The following is a 21,994-nucleotide window of genomic DNA, read 5'->3' on the forward strand; positions in this document are numbered from 1 at the left end:
TAAGATTGGTCATTCACTTCATAGCTATAGGATATTGCTGCACCTGAAATTGGCTGTTGTATTTTGCCTATACAAATATAGTCACTATACTTTCCAGTGAATCCTCTGAGACATCCTACCAACGTGAAAGGCACCATTAAAAATGCAAGAATTATTATTATTGTTAATTATCAGGGCATTTAACAGTTGGCAGATATAGTAGGGTGCACTAAGCAGGAAGAAGGGAGGTTAAGAATGTGGAACAAAAGCAAAAGAGATATAGCTTAATATACCACGTGGAACATTTTTAAAACATCTTCCAAAAATTTATATGCACAGCACCCACTGCATTATCTTTATCTATTCATTCTTTTCGTTCCTCAAGAAATATCAAGTTAATCAAGCACAAGCAGACTTTTACAAAACCATGTTTGCTCTTCCAGATTAACCCACGCCTATCTAAATGTTTGCTGATTTGATCTTGTATTAGTTGAAGCTTAAATAGCCTATAATTTACAGATTTTTCCCAAAACCCAGTAATAACAAGGTTGGCATTTGATAAAAGCCCATATATCAGTCCATTTCAATGTATCTTGCGAAGCACTTTGACACGTCCTCCAGACATGAAAAGTGCTATATCATATACTAATAATCCTTGCATTTGGTATAGGGTCTTTCATGTCAGGATGTCTTAAAGATCTTCACAGGGTATACTGTAAAACATAGTGACTGTATTTTGTGGACGAATGCATCAAATACATGGCAAAGCACTTAATAATAATCCTTACTTTCACATCTCAACAGACTTCACAGGATATACTGTGAAGTGCAATGACTGTGTTTTGAGGGCAAATGTGGCAGCCAACTTGTGCGCAGCAATGTTACACAAACAGCCTTGAAGTGAATGGCCAATTTTATCTGCACCTTTCAGCGTCCAGAGGCGAGAGTGCTCGCAGCTGAGCCAGGCTGACTTCGGAGGTAATTGTAGTGCCGAGTGTAGTGACTGTGCAGTATGTGCGGTACTACATTGGCCAGTAGTGCAAGCAGCCCATTTATTTGCCAAGACGTTGGGAGGAAACGACGATTTAGAGGCTGCACGACTTCCATCTCGGCTTCCCCACACCCCAGTACACGCCTCCGTTCACCGGGCGGGAAACAGGAACCCCCGGGGTCGTTAAGTCGATGGGCGGATCGCTTTTAAATCGGTCGCTTCGATCCACGACTTGTTTGTGGGGGACGATCGCCGCGCGAAAGCGCCCGCAAAACACACAGTCACTACACTTTACAGTGCATCCCGTGAAGCGCTTTGAGACGTAGCGAAGACGTGATCAGGCGCCGGGTCAAAGGCAGGGATTATTATTATTGTTGTTGTTGTTGTTGTTATTGCAGCACTGTGCAGCCTATCCTCATGGCCCCCACATTGCCTCTACGACCCCCCCCCCTCGCCCCGCCCCCCTTGTGTATCCTATTTCCCGACCTGTCAATCACACCAACCCGCTGCGTCACGTGGGGCTCTTCATGAATGACGGCGCCCCTCCCGCCTGCGGGAAGCCCGACGTCAGACTTGGGGCCCCTCCTCCTCCTCCTCCTCCTCCGCCGCCGCCCGCCTCCCGGGTGCCCCGCCCATCGCCCGTCTCTGATTGGCCGGATCGGGCCGGTGACGTCAGCGCGGGCTGCCGTCCCCTGCTTTGGCGATTGGGTGTCGGGAGCCGTCAATCGGAGGTGTCTCCGCCCCGCCCTTCCTTCAGGTCGGTGAAAGGGGGGGGGAGCGAGCGAGCGCGCCTGCGCGGGAGGAATCGCGCGCATGCGCGTCTAATGCCGTCAGTCAGTGAGCGAGCGAGCGCGCCCGCGCGGGAGGAATCGCGCGCATGCGCGTCTAATGCAGTCAGTCAGTGAGCGAGCGAGTGAGTGAGTGAGTGAGGCGACGACAACGCTCGGTGACGGTTTTTTTTAAACCCCCCCCCCCCTCACACCTTCCTCCTCTCCCCCCCCCACCCACCCCGTCTCTCTCTCTCTTTCTCACGCTCCTCCTTCCCGCTTCTCGTTTATTATTCCCCCCCCCCAAAAAAAAAAAACCGGTCGCGGTTGGGGGCTCCGTCCCGAATAACGAGAAGGGCACAGGAGAAGAGAGGAGAGGGAACGGGAGGCCATCCCGTCCCGTCCCATCCCGGCCATCGTACAGCAAAAACCCTCCCCCCCCCCACCCCGAGCAACTAACCCCCCCCCCCCCCGCTCTCCTTCCCCTCCCTCCCACCCACCCTCCCTCTCTCCCTCCCTCTCTCTCTCAGGTTGGTGTGGTTTATTATTATTATTTATTTATTTATTGTTGTTGTTGTTGTGAGGGGAGAAGCGGGTGAGTGGGGGAAGGGGTGGAGGTGGTGAGCGGGTGTGAGGTGGTTGGGGTGGTGGGGGGGTGAGAGAGAGAGAAAAATAAAACACAAAAGGCTGTCCATGGACAAGCAGTCGGCAGCGGTGAGCAGAGGCGACGGGTGGCGGGGGCTGACAGCGCCGTGTTAGTGTCGGCGAGAGAGCCGAGCGAAGGGGAGGGGGGGGAGAGAGAGAGGGCTCGTCGGCCCTGTGGAGAAGCGAGTGTCGGCTTAAGCTGTTGGGGGGGGGTGGGGTGAAGAGTGGGAAAAAAAGGGGGTTGGGGGGGGCGGGGGGGTCAGGTCTCGGCCCCGGGGGTAGGTAGGTAGACAGAGAGAGAGGGAAGGGAGGAGGGAAGGGAAGGTCGAGCTCGTCACATTTACTTTTTTTTTTAAAAAAAATTTCAGTATCACTTTCTCAAAAAAAATATTATTATTATTATTCCCTCTCTCTCTCTCTCTCCCTCCCTCCTCCCTTCCTTCCTCCCTTCCTTTCCCCTCGTCTTTGACAGTGGACTTGTTTTTATTATTATTATTTTTTTACCGGCCCCCCCCCCACCCCCCGGGCCCCGGGCGTTTATTATTGGGGGGCCACTCACTCGGGGCCGGCGAGGGCCGCGTCGAAGTGAAGGAAGGAGTGAGTGAGTGAGAAAGAAAGAGAGAGAGAGAGTGAGCGGCGGCTGCTCTTCACTCCTTCGTTGGGGCCGCTTTTAACGGGAGGAGCCGCCGTCGTCGTCGCCGCCGCCGTCGCTGCTGCTGGGACTCGGTTTGTCGGTGCGGTCGCTGAAGCCGCGCCGCTTTTTTTTCTCTCTCTCTCTCTCTCTCGAGGAGGAGAAGAGGAGGAGGACGAGGGGAAGGAAGGAAGGAAGGAAGGGGAGGAAGGGGAAGCACAAGAAGATGTCGTCGCCCACCGCCGTGGTGACGGCGGCGGAAAAGGTGGACGGCTTCACCAAGAAATCGGTGCGGAAGGCGGCCAAGCAGAAGAGATCGCAGGGATCGTCGCAGTTCAGGAGCCGGAGCAGCCCCATCGAGATCCTGCCTCTCCCGCCCTTCAAAGGTAGGCACAGCTTTACCATTCGCACCCCCACCTCCTCAAAGGTGTGGGAATCCAGAGCTTGTACCCCCCCCCACCACCACACACACACACTCACTCACTCACTCACTCACTCACTCTTCCCCTCCCCTCAGAGATGATGAAAATCCAGAGCTTGTACCCCCCCACCACACACACACTCACTCACTCACTCTTCCCCTCCCCTCAGAGATGATGAAAATCCAGAGCTTGTACCCCCCCACCACCACACACACACACACACACATGCACACATTCACTCTTTCTCTCAGAGATGTGGAAATACAGAGCTGCTATAATGATAATAATCCTTGCATTTGATAAAGCGGCTTATTATTATTATTATTATCACGTCGTTGAGATGTCCGGAAGCGCTTCGCAGAATATACTGTCAAGTGAATTGACTATACTTCATCCCCCCGTTCACTCTCCCCTCCAGCGATGTGGAAATTCAGAGCTTTTGCTTGCCTCCCTTCGAAGATTTCAAAATTTAGAGCTTTTACCCTCCACCCCCCCCCCCCCCACCCACCCACCATTTCCCTTCATCTCAGAAGTAACAGGCATTCAGAACTTTTACCCTCTTTCTCTCCTCAAAGGTACAGAGATTTGGAGCTCTTGCCCCCATTTCAAAAGTACATTTTCCCCTCTGAAAAATGTTGAAGTTCAGAGATTTTATCCCTCACTTACATTCTCTGAAAGGTACTGGGGCTCAGACACTGGGAGAGTCCAATTTGCAGTATTTCTTAAGATTTATTCATGAGGTCCTGTTATACTTCCTACGGGATGAGCAGAAACTCACATCGGAGATCATATCAGACTGGAGTTCCCTCAGGTTATTGTGACGTATTTCCCTTGGCAAATAGGAAGAGTTCATATTGCGTAATTAATTCCTTATTTGAAGATGTTCATTAAGAAATAAAGGTAAAATAGATTCCCAAATTTAATTTCCCTTTCCAGTAAAGTAGTGAGGTTTTGCCTTTTATCTGTTTCTTTCTTAAGTTTCTAAGATGACAATTTTTTTTGGAAAGGAAGAGTTGATAATAATCCTTCATTTGATATAACACCTTATCATGTCGTTGGGATGTCTCAGAGTGTTTCAGGATGTACTGTAAAGAGGATTGACTATTTTGATAATTTAGCAACTGTCACATTTGCAAACATTGGGTTTGAACAATCATTGCAGTGTTTCAAATGCTTCAAAATGATGACAATACATTTGATGTACATACATTATTTTGAAAATGTTGCATTGTTCTTTCACCACAATTTGACATGCACTAATTTGTCTGAATGTTTTAGACGTTACTGTACTTTGTTTCATAGCAAATATTAATAATTTCACAAACCAGTCATAACTGTTGAATGCAATGGAACTAAACCATAACAGTGAATTATTACATAAATATCAGACTTCAGAACAGCTTTTAATACTTTTAATAATATTCAATGGAATGAATGCAGTGATAACCAGTTGCTATTTCATGATGCTGAAAGACATCTCTTTCCTGATGCTTCAATCTGTTGCCCTTTAGGAATGTTGTAAAAACATTTATAGTTCCAAAGTCACATGATGGATATATAGTAAATAACCTTTTCTCTTCTGGTTTCAAATTATACAAATAGTTATTTTAATTTCGTAACTCCCCTTCCCCCACCTCCATATATCTATTTGTGAAAGAAACGTTTTAGAGTGCAGTCCTTTCTTTTTTTAAAAAAATGTGTATATTACTTTTTCCTTTTTTTTCTTGACGGTCTTCCACTTGGGATGAAATTATCCCCTCTTCTTTGGTACTTGGTGCTTGCATTGAAATTGTTTATGTCAACAGCACAAGAGAATGTTTATCAAAAGAAACAATTGTGGAAGAAAATATCCCTTTGTTTATTTTAGATGGTTATAGTAAAGTGTTTAAATATGAATTCAAATGTTGTATTACTGTAGCCATCCATATATTGCATATCAGGAAATGCTTTATATAACCAATTATGAATCATGGATGTAGTATCAGTGATAAGTGTGCCTTAATAAACTACAGGTATTGCTGTTTGTATTGAACAATCTAAATCCTGACAGTGAGAAAAAATGTAATTACACTTAAACCTTGGCTAGCCCTACTAATGGGGGAGGGTGGGGGGTGGGGGGGGTGGTGGTTGCGCGAGAGAGAGAGAGACGCTTTGGCTGGCCGGAATTTCTAGTTGTGTAATTAATACCTGGAATCCATTTACTGGCGTTTTTTGGCAGTTTTTTCTGCTCAAAGCTACTGTATCTTAAACATCACTATCTCCTGCTCATTCACCAAAGCAGGCCTACATGCGGATACTGTGAAAGCTGGCCATCACAGTGCGGTGTTGGTGCACCCTTGGAGAGTTGGGCTGGTAGGAGCCTACACGAGGGCCCACAGAGTGCAGTTATTAATAGGTGTTTATAAACTTCATCTGCAACAAAGAGAATAAATTGGACTGTTAGCGATACAGTATAGTTGCCTTTTGAAAAGTTGTGCAAATGCTTCAGAGTACATTGTATACATATGTGCTATAGTGACTTCTCATTGTGACATTGTAGTCTTGACAAAAATAACAAGATATAAGCCTTCACTGAAAACGTTTTACCCAAGTTTTATGTCTACCCGTTTGTTCAGAATTTTACTTTTTTGGGGGTTGCTAATTTTCAGATATTTTGTTTCAGTTTTTAAAAGAAAACTGTGTGTTGTCTGGTATGATTTATATATTTATAAATCACCATGCAATTTTTTTAAAGTAAGATATTGGTTACAGAGGCTGTAGAAAGATATTAATGATTACTGCATTTGACATAGCGTGTTATCATGTCATCACTGTTTTAAAATCCTTCACAGGAATTGCTTTAAGTGCAATGGTTGTGTATTTGAGGATGAAAGCAGCATCCAAGTTCCACAAGCAGCCCTGAGGGGAATGGCCAATTTTATTTGTATACTTGTTGGTCAGGATATCGAGGGGAAACCTCGATAAGATCCTTTTTCTTTTCCAATACCACCATGAAACTAATGCCATCAGAACAAGCAGATGGGACCTTTGTCTCAACTGCAGTAGAGCACCTCCGACATTGCAGCCCTTTCCCAGCAATCCCAAATTAACATAATTTAAGGAATGAATTTTGGAAGTCATCTTGCTTTGTAGATTTTTAGGTTAAGTGAATCTGAGTATCAGTGATAATAATCCTTTCATTTGCTATAGTGCCTTTCACGTTAACAGGACATCTTGAAGTGATTCATGGGATTTACAACAACAAAATTACATTTGTATAGCTCCTTTCACGTCGGGAGGACGTCCCAAGGCGCTGGACAATCAGTGTTTATTATGAGCTGTGGTGACTATTTTGTAGGTTCGTGGGACAGCCAGTTTACCCACAGCAATGTCCCACAAACAACCATGAGGTGAATGACCAATTTTATTTGGGAGATTGTTGGCCAGGGCACTGGTTGAAATGCCGTTCTATTTTCGAATAGTGCCATTGGATCTTTAATATCCACCTGAACAGGCAGACGGGATCATGGTGCAACATTTCTTCTGAAGGACGGCTCCTCTGACAATGCATGCAATGTAATCTGGATTAAAAAAAAGTATGGGGTGTGGGGGGAGAGGAGAAAAGAGGGAATGAAAGAAAGTTAGGCGAGATGTTAATCTTTAATATAGAGAGGTTACTGGAAATATAATTTTGTTTAAAAACTCCCAATGCCATAACATATGCATTATTAATTTTTTTTGTGTTCAGTAGTTTTTTTGTTATTGGTTGTTTGGATAGAATAACAAAACCTTGATGGGCGTTTCTACTTGGAGATTGATGTGTTCATACAGTCAGATTCTTTTAATTGAGTGTGAACATGGCAATAGAGTTCTTCAACAAGGTCCTAATTAGGTTGGACTGTCAGTTCTTTGCAGTGCACATATTTTCGGTTGAACTGGCTTGAGTGCACAACTGAATGATGCGATGCTCAGATGTTTTGGAGTCTAATGGGAATCATTGTCAGTTGCCCTCAGAATGATGCATTTGCTTTCATACCTTAATCTATTTGAGTATTTTGGATAGTCAAATGATAGCTTATTTTTTCTATTTTTTTTCTATGGGATTTACATTTTGATTTTTTTAAATTTTGTATTTTGATAAAATATTCTGATGACAAGGAGTTTCTTACTATGTGTGGATTTAATGGAAAAGCAGGTTGGGAATTTTGAAGTGAGAAATTGCTTGTATATGTATTGGAAAGAGTTTTTAAAATTGTTTTTTGAATTTACTGTGCAGATGTTAAAAGATTTAAAAATTAAGAAATGCGCTGTTGATGAAAACAAAATATCTGGCTGATCATCTGTCCTGCTTGTATACATTTATTGTTTTACTAGCTAGTATTAAGAGGCTTACAACGGGCACAGAGTAAATTCATGTTTAGCTTTGGGTATTGAGAATTTGCAATGCTTTACTTTCTGTGCTTGAACAAATGAACTGAGTCAAAAATGCTTATTATAATTTGTGGTAAATTATAGAAATGTTGCAGCAGTTTAGAGGAAATATGTTTTGAGTACTTGTTACAAGTGGGTACGTTGAGTTACAGTTGGAGGCCTCTGTACATGTTGCTGTCAACTGTCTCAGTTAAAGATTGATGTAGGTGGCAGGGTAAGAAAGCTGTGTTTTTTTCCCCCTGCATTTTTGTTGTTTCATGGCTGTTTGTGGGACATTGCTGTGCGCAATTGGGCTATCATGTTTATCAACAAATACTATTTCTAACTCCATTCCAGTAACTCCACTTCACAGTAAATCTTGTGAAGTGCTTTGGGATGTCCTCCCAACATGAAAGGTGGCATACCAAAATAATTTATTATTATTATCTCCTTGTGGATTCCAGAATGAGTGTTGGTTAATTCTCAAATCTGCCAAATGCAGGTTGTTCTGAATTTCATTGTCCTTTGGTTAATCACTTAGTGTTGATGGAATACTTCTCTGTGGTTGTTCAAACTCCTTGCTTGTCGGCCTCCCCAACTCCTCCCTCCATAGGCTGCAGATCATCCAGAACTCTGCAGCCCGGGTCTTCTCCTGCTCCAGGCTCCGCTCCGTGACCCTATCACCCACATCCTCGCCCGACTTCACTTGCTTCCCGTTCATGATCCTGGTTCTTGCCTTCAAAACCCTCCATGGTCTTGCTCCCCCTACCTCAGTGACCTCCTAACCTCCTACCATCCTGTCTGCTCCCTCTGTTCAGCGGGCTCCGGCCTGCTTCATGGACCCGCCTCGCTTGCCCCACCATTGGCGGTCAGGCCTTCTGGCAATCTTGCCCCCACCGTCTGGAACTCCATCCCGCAGTCCCTCCGCCTTGTCCCCTTCCTTGCCTCCTTCAAGACCCTCCTCTTTGACCGTGCTTTTGATCACCCTGCTTCACCCCTCCTGCCCTCCACCCATCCTGATCCTGACCCCCAGCTTGCATCCGAAACTCTTGACAGTCCAGCGCCTTGGGATGTCCTCTCGACTTGAAAGGTGCTATACAAATGTAATTTTGTTGTTGTTGTGGGGTAGTTTTGTTCAGAGCAATTACAGATGTCAGCTGATACAGGCATTGATACAGGCAATTGTTCTTGGAGAGATCCTAGCCTACTGTTTATGTAACAGAGGATGTATGTGGTTAAAAGATCTTGAGAGGAAACGTGAAAATATAGAAGTAATATTTGCTGTGCGTGTCCACTTGAACATTCCCAAAACAAATTCTGGATTTTTTAAGCATTTCACCAGAAGGACAGCATAACAATATAGTGCTCCTCCAGTACTGAACTGAAGTGTCAAAGTAGATAATATATAATATAAAAATAATCTTCATATTTAGTATAGTGTCTTTCACTTAAGGAGAACAACACAACAAGATCCCATTTATAGAGCGCCTTTCACGTCGGGAGGACGTCCCAAGGCGCTGTACAGTTGGGTCAGGACCCGAGCAGGGGGGAAATGGTCAGGGTGAGGGAAGGGAAGAAGCGAGGAGGGGGTAGAGAGTCGAGAGGGGAGCTGAAGGCACGGTCAAAGAGAATGCCCCAAAGCTTCACAGTACTGTAAAGTGGAGTGATTATGTGGTTTGTGGGCGATGATAGCAGTCAACTACGCACAGCTATGTCCCCACAAACAGCAACAATTATATTGGCTCAATTGGTAACTAACTCTGGATCAGAGAGTAGTTGCTTCAAGTCCCAAATTGGAACTTGAATTCATAGGTTAAGTTTATTACATTTTTTATATATCGATATACAACATATCTAAACACTTCCAGGATCATAATCTTTGCATTTGGAATAGCACTCATCTCGACAAACTGTCTCAAAGTTCATAGGTTTTTCTGTAAAGTGTGATGAATTTGGCAGCTTATTTGCACACAATATTTCACAAACAAACAGTGAATGACCTATTTTATCTGGACGATGGTTGATCAGGACAGCGGAAGAAACTCCCTTTTTGATTAGTGTCATTCTTCCAGGCAGGTGGGACTTCTTTTAAATGTTATAAAACAACTTTATTGAGTCACATTTCAAACAGCGGACATGGAGCCAGAAGTTGGAGGAATTGAGAGATTTGTTAAAATCGGTGAGCAGGGTAGCATGAGAACTGTTGTATTTTGTGAAAACTGAGTTACATAGGACAAGGTCTTGGTCTCTGACATGGGAGTAGAGAAAATGAGCAGCAAATTGGGGTCAGAAACCAGATAATGTGGATAGAGATTAGGATGTAGAAGCTGAAAAAAATGGGCCATTGATTTTAAACTCCTAAGGGAAATGGAGCCAGATAAATATGGCTAATAAAGGAGAAATGAACATTGGGTGCGATGGAACTTGTAGAGTTGGTGTGTAAAGAATGTTGAGAGCTTTGATGAAGGAGTGGTTAAGTTGTATTTGTGATGGTCCACTTGTCAATCCTGGTGATCTAATTTTAAGTTGGAGACTTAGCTTCGGGTTGAATGCTGACATTATGTACGGCTAGGTTCAGCAAGTTATTGTTAATAGAATCAAGTCGAGAGCTAAACAAAATGGCTTTTGTCTTTTGATGTTGAACTGTAATAATGTGCACCTCATCTATTTGTTTGATTCCTCATTTTGAAAACTAATGTCTTTTACTGGGACAAAGAAAGTCTGTTTTGCAATAAAAAAGAGGTCAAGTACTAGAATAATGTTGACCAATATTGTGTTCTTCAATGTAGCATTTAATTTCTTGGATTCATTCCTGTACACACTTACTCAGCAAGATGAGTCCTATGGTCTTAAAAAAATAGACTATTCATCCAGTTGTCTGTGGTGCAAATTGGCTGCCATCTTTGCCTATAATGCATAAGTGGTAAATATAATGGCTTATTTATATCCAGATCAACTTTTTTTAAATTGAATCCTTAATTTAGATCCCATCTGTTTTGTGATTCAGAAGCATGTTAAGGGACCTCTTCATCCACCCCTGCTCTGCTGCTATTTCAAATGAAGCTGGAATTTTTCTCCTTATTAATTTTACTTATATTGCTTCCTAATTCAAATTAATAAGCTGCTCATCATTTGTGGCATTCTGCTGGCCCAGAATAACTGCCACATATACCTTCTTAACGACTTTACTTTATTACGTGCATTCTTTAAAGCACTTTTTACATGAAAAGCACCTTTTTTAAAATAAAAAGCAACTTTTTGTTCTCTCTAACCCTTGCTGCATGAAGTAATATTAGTTGCATCGCTTAATAGTTTGGCCAGGAATTAACAAAATCTCTATTAAGACTGGCTGATTGAAATGTCTGCTCTAATATTTATACCTGTGGTTCACTTGTCTGAAAACATTCATTATATAGCCCTATTTTGAAAGAAAAGTTATACAGCCGATTCCAAATTGAATTCAATTTGTGGGTTTGGACGAAAATAAAACGAATTGCAGAGCTGGATTATTTTCTGAAATTTGCCTGACATTTTGAAGGGTTGAAAGCGACAGTAATGTTGGGTGACAAATGTACCATATGGTGGCACAATTCTGAGGAGCTGCATTGCCTGTATTTGTAATCCTGATTTTGTTGAAAAAAAGTAATTGAGTGATTGTCACTGTCACTCTTTAAGTCATAAGTAATTTCTAAGGTGTGTTTCTGATGTGGCTTATACTGGAGCTGAGAGGTCTTTAGCATTGGGAGAACAGACGCATAGTGAAGCTCAAGATGTGTAGGAAAAGTTGACCTAAACAGGATTGTAGAAATGCCTTCAAGGTGAATGTTTTAGAAAATGCAGGAGAATATGCACACATAGTCCATTATGTTTTCCTATTTGAAGTGCTTTAAACAGTCAAGTAATGTTTTTTAAAAACAAAATGTAATAATCTTTTAATACTAATCTGCCTTTCAATGCCAGATTATACTTTTGATGTAATGATAGTATCCATTAGTATTTCAGAGCTTGACCTAAGTCATTGTTTTAATTTTTACTGGAGATGATTAATTGTTGATTATCCAACACTCGATGCAACCTTGAAGAATGTAGAATGAATTTTTTAAATGTAAATTTTTATTGGGCCTTCTGATTTTCCTAAATTCAGTGTTGCTTGTAATTTATTTTGGTATGTTAACATATACTATAATAATAATAATACTAATCCTTGCATTTGATATCACGCCGTTGATGCATCTCAAAGTGCTTCACAGAATATACTGTAAAGTGTAGTGACTGTATTTTGTGGGCGAAACGCGACAGCAGTGTCCCTCAGACAGTCAACAGTGGTGTGGAGTAAGGAAACTTACCTATGGTTTTGCCCTGCCTGGTAATCGAACCTGGGTCCTCTCACTTGTGAGGCGAGTGCTCTAACAACTATGCTACAGGATTCCTCCGTGAGAGAAGGCAAAGGGTGTGGGAAAACAATGATAGCAGAGACCCTAGTTTACATTAACACTGAGAGTCTCGTACTTTTAAATAAAGTATACATTATTCCACATTTACACCCAAAAGAAATGTCTGGACATAAGAGAGAACCTCCCTTTCTCTTTTCGAGTAGTGCCTTAAGGAGAGGAAACAAAACACAAAATACTGTAGCACCGTTACCATCAAAAAAGTACATTTGCCTCGAGCATATTATGATCAGTGTGACAAAATATGGCAGAACCAGAATGGCATTTTTATTTTATGGAGTGCTACAAACTTGAAAAACAACTATTTAAGAAAATCTCAGGGCTTTTTCTCCTCGTTGCTTAAATAGGACTGCCAGAGCTGTTTCATGAATCAATGCACAAATTGAGACTTTAATATTCTACTTAACAAAATTAACTTATGTTGAAGGATTTTGATACTTGTTAAAATGTATGTTTTGAATCGCAGTAATAAGGTTTCAAATAAAAGGTGCCACCTGTTGTAGCAACGAACATTTGATATAGCGCTTTATCATGTTGTTGAGACGTCTCAAAGCGCTTCACAGGATATACCATAAAGTGAATTGGTTGTATTTTGTGGGTGAAACGCGGCATTGTTGGCCAGGATACGGGGGAGAGAAACTCTCTTTTTGAATAGTGCCATGGGATATTTTAACATCGACCTGAACGGGCAGATGGAACATCAGTCTAACGTCTCATTCCAAAGGACGGACCTCCGACAATGCATCCCCCGCCCCCTCAGCACTGCATTGGATTGTCATCTGACATGAGGCTTGAATCCACAACCTTCTGACTCAGGCTAGAGTGCTACCACTGTGCCAGGCTGACGCACGGGATCTACTGTAAAGTGTCATGATGTATTTTATAGACCAATGCAATCTGTGCACAGTAATGTCCGAAAACCAGCCATGAAGTAAGTGACCAATTGACTTGAGTCGAAGCAGGAGTTCTAGGCAGACTGTCAACTGTTGCTGTTTCAATGATTGTTTTTTTTGGACAAAGCCAGCATACTGTAATGGCTGCAACTCTGCTGTAATGCGTAGTGACATCCTGAGTGTGGATGTTTAAGAGTGTAAATCAGGCTTTCAAAATGCGTTTTCAGTTCTCGTCAAAAACGAAGGCTATCAAAATGTTTTTTCAGAGTAGCGCAGTGGCACTATGTCATCGAGGGGAAAAAATGAATTCTGGCAGTTGGTTTTGTCCAGTGATGACTTTTTTTGGTGAATGGAAGGGAAGTTTTTATTTCCTTTCTCTTCCAAAGCTGTTTTTAACCCTTTTTTTCCCTTCCTTTCAGCTCCTTGGGATGTCCTTCCCAAGGCACTATATAAATGTAATTTTGTTGTTGATTTAGGTACATATCACAGGTGCCATTTGTCATAAATCTGATAAGAGCACCCAACACCAACCTGATAGACAATCATATCTGCTGTTCTTCAGAGTACTGATCTGCCATTTAAAGACTGAAAGATCCCTGCAGTTTTCAGATGTCCATCAGCTAAAGGGCTAGGATATGGATTTTGTATAAAACCTTTCATTGCTTTGCTTTATTTGAAGCACCACCTTATGACCTGTCTGTCTTTTTCTTGTATCCACACTCCTGTGTGAATATTATTTCTTAACCAAATATGTTTTATTCAAGGCCAGTCTTGCTGAATGGATCCCCAAATGAAGTTGCAAACTCTTGGATCTGCAACCCGTTAGAAGGATGTATTGCTGTTAGAAAAAATAGATGAAGGCTGTAATAATGCTGTAACTCATTACATTTTCTGTTCATCCATTACAAACAATGTGTTCCTGAATTCAGTGTGTCATGACTTTGTGCGTTTTCCATCCAATGAGTGTTCCCGGTGGGGATAACTCTAGCATTCTTGTTTAGGGAATGCAAAGCATAATTATGCAGTAATTATCTGATGTTTGAAACCTAAATAGACCCTTTCCCTTGAGAGGGCAATATATAAATACTTCAGATATGCAAGCACATAACAATGGATGGTGGTAAAATTAAAAAAAAGCAGCCTAATTTTACAAAGTAGCATTTCTCTTCTTTCTAAACCCCACACTTTTGGAACTCCTTGCCTCAGTCCCTCCTTCTCGCACCCTTTTTATCTTTAAATCTACCCGAAAATCTATCTCATAGCACCTACAGTCATCTTCTCCCTTGCTGGGCATCCAACTGCAGCTTTCCAAGATGTTGTCCTTTGTAAAGGCGCTATATAAATGCAGGTTGTTTCTCTTGCCCCTCTCCCAACTTGATTAGTTGACTGAGATTTGTTTTTTGTTATAAGCAGTGCTGATCAGTGAACATACATTCCTATGAAAATACTGTACATAGAAATCTCTTACTTCCCAGCATTCAAAAATTAGCTGTTAAAGTTGTTATAAATTTAAAGCTTTTCAGAATATTATTAGGCCCGACATTTTGGGTTCAAGCATATAATTTGTCTTACGCAAGTGTTCAGTTTTTGAAATTGCTGCTATAACTTCCTCGTTCAAATTTACCTTAAAAAATGGCCAATTTAGCCTTTTTCCAGTTTGTTGGACATTGTTGGTGTAAATTTGCTGTTACCTTTACCCAGATAACAGCCAATGCACTTTAAAGGAATTCATTATGTGAAGTGCTTTGGAATGGTTTTGATCTGATGAACTTGTTTTTTTGGTAGACAAATAGGTTTGTAATATATTTGCCTGGAATACATTGCCTGAAAGGGTAGTGGAAGCCGGTTCGATAACAACTTTTAAGAGAGAAGTAGATAATTATTTGGGGAGGACAAGTTTGCAGTACTATAAAGGGGGAGTGGGAGCCGGCACAGACACGATGGGTCGAATGACCTCCTTCTGTGCTGTATAATTCTGTGATTCTAATGAACTCCATTTGGGAATGGGTGGGAGAGCAACAATGTTTTAAGGATGCAAATCTAGTAACTGAAGTGCCCACTTATTTTCAAGAATAGGTTCCTACAGGGAACAGAAAAGGAAATTGCGCATATTTATACTTTGCAATTTTTGGAGAATTTAGATGTGCTCCAGGTCCTTTTTTGGCACTCATTTTAATGTAAATAAGCTTCTATTATATGGATATCATAGTATTGTGAAAGCAATTTTAAGATCTAACTTGTTCTTATTTAGTTTTTTGATTTGTGAAATCATTGCCTTTTTTAAATCAACATCTTTTTTAAATGTTCTGTTAAAGGGGAATGCTGCAGGAAGGAAGGGAAGCAGTCCTTGCAATGTAAAGTGTTCCCTTACCCCAAAAAGCATTTTGGATATGAGTTCTACAAAAACAATATTATGCAGTTAGAAGCAATCTCAGGGATTCTGCTGGGTTACATTTTCTAGCTGGAAGAGACCTGATAAAATGGTGCATCTGGCAATATTCTTTATAGTTAACTGAGAGGTAATTCTGGTGCTTAATATGCAAGATTTCACTTGGGCAACTTCCATCAGCTGTGCAGATCTTTTCAGCTAGGTAGCCAGAAATAAGTTACCAAAAGACTGCTTTGGAGGTTCAAATAATAAAAAAAGTCATATTTAGAAATCTTTACTTCTAATAATAAACTAATTAAATAATAATCCTTACATTTGATATATTGCCATGTCACGTTGTAAAAGCATCTCAAAAGGATTTACTGTAAAGTGGTTCAACTGTATTTTGTGAGTGAACTGATTATCTGAAAGAATATTTTAAGTAAAAATTCTCTTGACTAAGATGTTTGAATAGTTGTGCACAATTGAAGAGAACAGGTTTGGTTTAAGTTTTTTTTGTTAAGTTTACGTATTGTCACTTCTCAGTTTAATTTTGATAATATTAACCACTTGTCCTTTTGTGGTTGAACAATGTTATTTCGATTGACCAGGTGTCTGACACACATGGAAACCTATCACCACACTTGAGGGTAACCAAACTAGACATGTCCACATGTGCATGAAAATGTTCCTTTGTCTGCAATGGAGTATACATCTCATTGGAGGGGAAGCAACCTGCTTACCTCATCCCAGAAAGAGCCAAGGCTTGGGGATCCCAGTGTGCACATTGGGTTATTGTGAGCACTGTCTTGGCAAACTTCTCGCAGCTTGGCAAGCTTCATGATGCTTGTCCAGCTACCGCTACCCTTCCCAGATATTTGGGGTATGGATACAATGATGGAATTAAGGTATGTCCCGGTAATTAAAACAATCTTTGCAGGGAAGCTTACATGCTCTTATTTTGGGGATTGGATATGTTTTAGTAAGCAATGTAACAAAAGTGAATCTTGTTTCTCCATTGCTGATGATTCAGAATGCCAGTGGCATTCATGGTGAGGGAGTTGCTGTGGTTACAGTTAGAACTTGATGATGACAAGAGGAAGTGCAAACCTTTTAATATATTTTTAAACTGCCAGTGGTTGTGAGAAAGTCATTCTGGTTGGGTGGTTATGGGTGGGACAAATCTTGTATTCCATTTATGTGAAAAGAATGCATCATATTGTCTTGTGCTGCAAAAGTTGTGTAGACTTCAAAGTATTCAATTGTATTTTATATTTAATTTATGGAGATTTTGAAGGAATGACACACTTGCACCTTAAAGTTTCAGTGAACAATTGCTTTTAGTTAAAGCATTGCAAGATGGTCATTGGCTAAAGTAATGTCACTTGTGAGCTGAGCAATAATTTGTGAGTGATAAAGTCAAGAGGTTTGTGGTTATCTTTGTAAGTGGAGGTAATAGTAACTCGTGTTTGGCAATGACCCTATTCTATTGATGCTTTCAGCCAAAAATAACATCAATGTGCAATTTTGTACTTAAACCAGGCTTGCTATGATAAATTGGATCCATTTGAAACTAACGTTTTATGGGTGTTTTATGCTTTGTTTTTGACCAGTGCAATGCAGCCCAGCACACGTGGGGGGAAAATTCAGAGGTCTGTTATTATCAAAACTCTTTAAAGGATAAGTATGCAAAATACTTGGAACATGCTTCTGTGTGCGTGTGTATGAGCATAGATTACAATGTGTGACTGGTAAAGAATTCAGTCTAGACAACAAACCTGATGTTGTAGGCCACATTTGTTCTGTGAGATTCCCGTGAATTGAGAGTTTGCCATCTTGACTGTACTGGCAGCAGAAAGGCAGTTTGCTGAACAGTCTCCCAGTTAGTGGTTGGTTGTCTTAAATCTTTTGCATGTCATAGGTTTGCTTTTATGGTGTTGTTTCCCTTCCAATTGAGTCTTGGTGAGTGTTCACAGTCTGTTTGAAGGAGCAATACAGCTGAACCTCATTTATCCTCTCCCAACATCCACTTTTTTTCTAGTAGGGGTTGCTGGGATAGTGTGACTGACTCTGGCTTAATTTGACAGTCTGAATCCTGCATGGCTTCTGCCAAAGATCCATCTTAAATGCTGCCAACACAAGATGTCACTCTACCAATTGGAGTGGTTTATTCTTCTAAGCAATTTGTGTTTCCAGCATTGACCTGAATTTACCCTTGCTCTATGTAATTGGGGCTCCCTATGTGACAGGGTATTTAGGGTTATGTCTTGACAAGAATGATGATTTGGGGCAAGGCGGTGTTTGCAAATAGTTGATGAAGAGGTGAGAGAAGGACTGGAAAAAAGGTAGTGATGATGATTTATAAAGAAACTGGCCACTCGGCTCAACCAGTCCTTGCTGGTGTTTATACTGCGTACGAGTCCTTTACTCCTTCTATTCCCCTCTCCCTCCTGTGATGGTCCAGCTTCCTCCTAGATGCATCTATACTATCTCGTTCAACCCCTTCAGGCAGCGAGTTCCACAATCACTATCCTCTGTGTGAAGTAGTTCCTGCTAAATTCTCTTTTTGGTCATGATTTAATATTTGTGTGCTCTGGTTTTGAACTCCTCAACCAACGGAAATAGCTTATTTATGTTCACCTTATCGAACACGTTTATAATTTTAAACGCATCTTTAAGTTCTCCCTTAAATGTGTCTTCTCTAGTGAAAAAAAGGCCCAACCTATCCAATTTACGTAACTGGAATAAAAGCTAAATTTTAACCAATTGAAAGGGGCATGATGCACTTTATTTTTTATAGGCAGTCATTTTGAAAAAAATGCTCAAACACATTTATAAACTTTTTCATAGGACACTAGTTTTTCTTAAGTATTTTCCACACAGTGATTGCACTTGGAGGTTTCTTTAAAACAAATTGCTTTTATGGTTAATTAATCATGGAAAGATCAGATGACATGAATTAAATCAGTCTGACATGTGGAAATTCAGTCATGCTTACGAATATCCAAACTACACAAATGTTTCTACATATGCTACTTAGGTTTGAAAAAATATAATAATGTTCTTGGGACCCTCAAACTTTTAACTTAAATATGTCACCTTCACCCTCATTTTATATTTTGGAATCCTGTAGTTATATTATGGAGTCCTGTAGCTCAGTGGTTAGAGCACTCACCTTGCAAGCGAGACACCTGGGTTCAATTCCAGGCAGGGCAAACCTTGGGCAAGTTTTGAAGTGAGTTTTGGTTCTATATATAAAAATTGCATTTGTATCCCCATTTAGTCTTAAATGCCTCACCATTTCTGAAGCTTAAGAGTTTGTACCCTATTCAGCCTCCCAATGCATTTCTCTGTACCAGGCACACAGATGCAGCTCGGAATGATTTTCCCTCTGATTTTGCTGGGAAATCAACCAGTGCTCACTTGTACCTGTCCTGATAAAAAGCCAAGGTCAATACTCTCACGATACGGAATTGCAGTTATCATCAATTGTGGCATGGCAGATTGAATGATACACTGCTGTTTGAACTTTATGTTTACATATTTTGATGATTTTCCCCCAAAGATAAATGGTTTGCTAATTGTAATAGTACATTCCCTGAGTGTGTATGCAAATTACACTTTTAAATGCTGTTTTATAATTTTTTTCCCCCTACCAATTGACAAACATCTATTTGTAAACAGTCCTCGGATGTCATTTCTATAGTTTAGATGAACCTTTATAATATTCTAACTTCTTAATAGTTTCCCTTTAAACTATATTGTGTTTGCAAGATCTTAAGTGAAATGTTAAAACCTTAACATATTCCCATCGTTATTGCTAATAATTAAGTTCAAGTTCCAAGGGATCAAGCACATATTTTGGATAAATGATTTGACCATTTGCTCTTTGTACAGTTCAAAGTACACTGGGTGGAATTTTCCATTAGTATAGTGCTACTCTCCAGTCTGTTTTTAATTTGTCCTGAAAAATATGCTTGCTTATCATTTGTTTGCACAGGTTTTCTGGTTGTAGATATTTTGGTTCTTTATCATCATCAGCTCATTAGCTCTACTGAAATGCAGATGTTGCACCAACTTAAACAGTGAGGATCAGTTTCAACAGTATTTTATAATTCTGTGTTTAAAATGTGAATGCTTGCTTGTTATGTTTGTAATTTTGTACCTGGCAATGCAGGTTTTGTACCTGCAATTTTATTATAGCAAAATATAGTGCTCAAAAAGGCTCATTCACGTACTTTGTTTTTATACCTCTTCATGTTCGCTTCCAAAACTTGTCACATTAACTTGATATAACTCAGGCAGTTTCCTTTTAGCTCTTGTTTGTACTACATATTTCATTCCAGTGAATTTGTTGATTTAATTTTGGAATAAAAACTAACCCACATCAAAGATGTACTCTCTCCTCAACTCTATAAGAGGAAGAGCATAAATTGTTTATCCTCATAGTTTGGCAAAAGAGTTGGTGTCATGCTTAAGAGAAATGTAAATATACTTTGTTTAAAATGCTGCTGTGTATCCAAGTCAAAATCTTCTGTTAGGGCGAATGCCCTTCATAACTTAATTCATTGAAAATTCCACACATTGCAGACCTGAAACAGTGTTCAGTAAACTTGGGTAATCTAGTCTTGTAGGCAAAAGATACTAAATAATCCCTGCATCTGATGCAGTACCTCATCACATCGTCGATTCGTCTCAAATGCTTCAGAGGATTTCACTGAAGTTTAGTGACTCTGTTTGTGGTCCTGCAGCTCAGTAGTTTGAGCGCTCGTCTCGCAAGCGAGATACCTGGGTTCATATTCCGGCAGGGTGAAACATTCGACAAGTTTCCTTGCCTGAAGTTTCCTTCCTTTCCTTTTTCCTCTACCTGAGCAGAGAAGACCTCAGTTTAACGCCTCATCTGAAGGGTGGCACCTCCAACATCTGCAGCATTTCCCTAAACTGGAGGCTAGCCACTAGACCACAAGTTTAAATTCTCTGCGTGGGTCTAAATCCTCAACCTTCTGACGAGGTGAAAATGCTGCCACTTGAGCTCGGTGGTCATCTGATTGTAAATGTGCTTCCTTTGACTTCAGAGGTTTGAGTTTCAGAGCCATGGGGAAAAAAATCTTGCATTTGATTTTTTTTAAAGTGACTTCTGTTTTTTTGCGAATTTGGATAGCTATTTTTTTATTGGTGCTTTTATTAAAAAGATAAATTTAAGTTGGGTGCATCAACTAAAGTCTTCTATATAACCCAAAAAACATTGCTTTTTATAAACTAAAACTTGTAACAATACTAAGGTTTCTCTATATCAAGTTAATATTAAACTTCTTTTGCAGAACGTCATTGTGTCCTATTCATTTTGCATCTGCTTCTGCTCATAGAAATGCTTTAATATATTTGGATCCTCTGGATGCAGAATTGTATGAGGTTGCATTTGTCTCATGTGTCTCCACATTGAACCAAACACAGAAAGCCTTTTCAGCTCATCTTGCTATTTAGACCCATTCTCCCCATTATGCTTTTCAAATAGATTGTCCTTTTAACCATCAACTCCCTATGTCATCCTTTTGTTCTAAGTCTGCAGAGGAATCTGCAAACTCCACTGACTGGATTGGTCTGTCTAAAATAAGGAAATTTGGACACTTTAAATAATGCAAATACACTTGTAATAATTCAAACCCAATAATATAACCCAAATTTAGAAATCAACAGTTTTATATTTGCTTTTAAATTGTGCTCTGTGCTATTCAGAAGATGGAAAGGCTGAAGCATTTTCATAGGTTGGAGGCATAGTGTGCTTACTAATGCAAAGAAAAGCCTGAGGCACCATGGTAGGCTGTTGAGTGGAGGGTCAGTTTTGAATTGGATTCCGCTCCATGTAGAAATTCTGGCTTGTTAACCTTGTGAAGGACAGTTGAACATGTTGAGCAACTCCTAGTAATCCAATTCACTGGGGTGGAATCTATAACTTCTCTGTTTCACCAACCACAAAACACAGAAATAGAGGATAATTTTTTTTGAATCGTACAGCACAAAAAGAGGCCATTTGGCCCATCGAGTTTGTGCTGGCTCTTTGAATAGAGCAGTTAATGTCAATCCCACTCCCCAGCCCTTTCCCCATAACCCTGCAAACCCGTCCTCCTCAAATACCGGTCCAGCGTGTTTTTAAAAGTAGTTATCGAATCGGCCTCGACCACCCTTTCAGGCAATGCGTTCCAGATTTAAACAACTCACTGCGTGAAAAAATTTCTTCTCACCTCCCCTCGGCTTCTTTTAGAGACTATTTTGAATCTGTGACCTCGAGTCACCGACACACCCACCAGTGTAAACAGTTTTTCCCTTTCTAACTTATCAAATCCCCAAATGATTTTGAAGTCCTCTATTAGGTCTCCTCGTAACCTTTGAAGTCTTAATAGGTGTAGAAATAGTCTCTTACATCATCTTTTAAGGTTAAGGTTAAAACTCCATCATCG

At 40.6% G+C, this 21,994-nt stretch overlaps 1 protein-coding gene across 1 annotated transcript in view; it reads left to right on the forward strand.

Moving 5' to 3' along the window:
* Positions 1–3,076: 3,076 nt before the first annotated feature.
* Positions 3,077–21,994, forward strand: part of ppp2r5a (protein phosphatase 2, regulatory subunit B', alpha isoform) — a 49,844-nt gene continuing 30,926 nt past the window's right edge. The window contains exon 1 of the mRNA XM_042333018.1: positions 3,077–3,399. Coding sequence (XP_042188952.1) covers positions 3,240–3,399 — 160 coding nt within the window. The 5' untranslated portion in view covers positions 3,077–3,239. The remainder of the gene's footprint in view (positions 3,400–21,994) is intronic.

The sequence above is a fragment of the Callorhinchus milii genome, unplaced genomic scaffold, assembly GCF_018977255.1.
Source record: "Callorhinchus milii isolate IMCB2004 unplaced genomic scaffold, IMCB_Cmil_1.0 Scaffold3, whole genome shotgun sequence".
NCBI lineage: Eukaryota > Metazoa > Chordata > Chondrichthyes > Chimaeriformes > Callorhinchidae > Callorhinchus > Callorhinchus milii.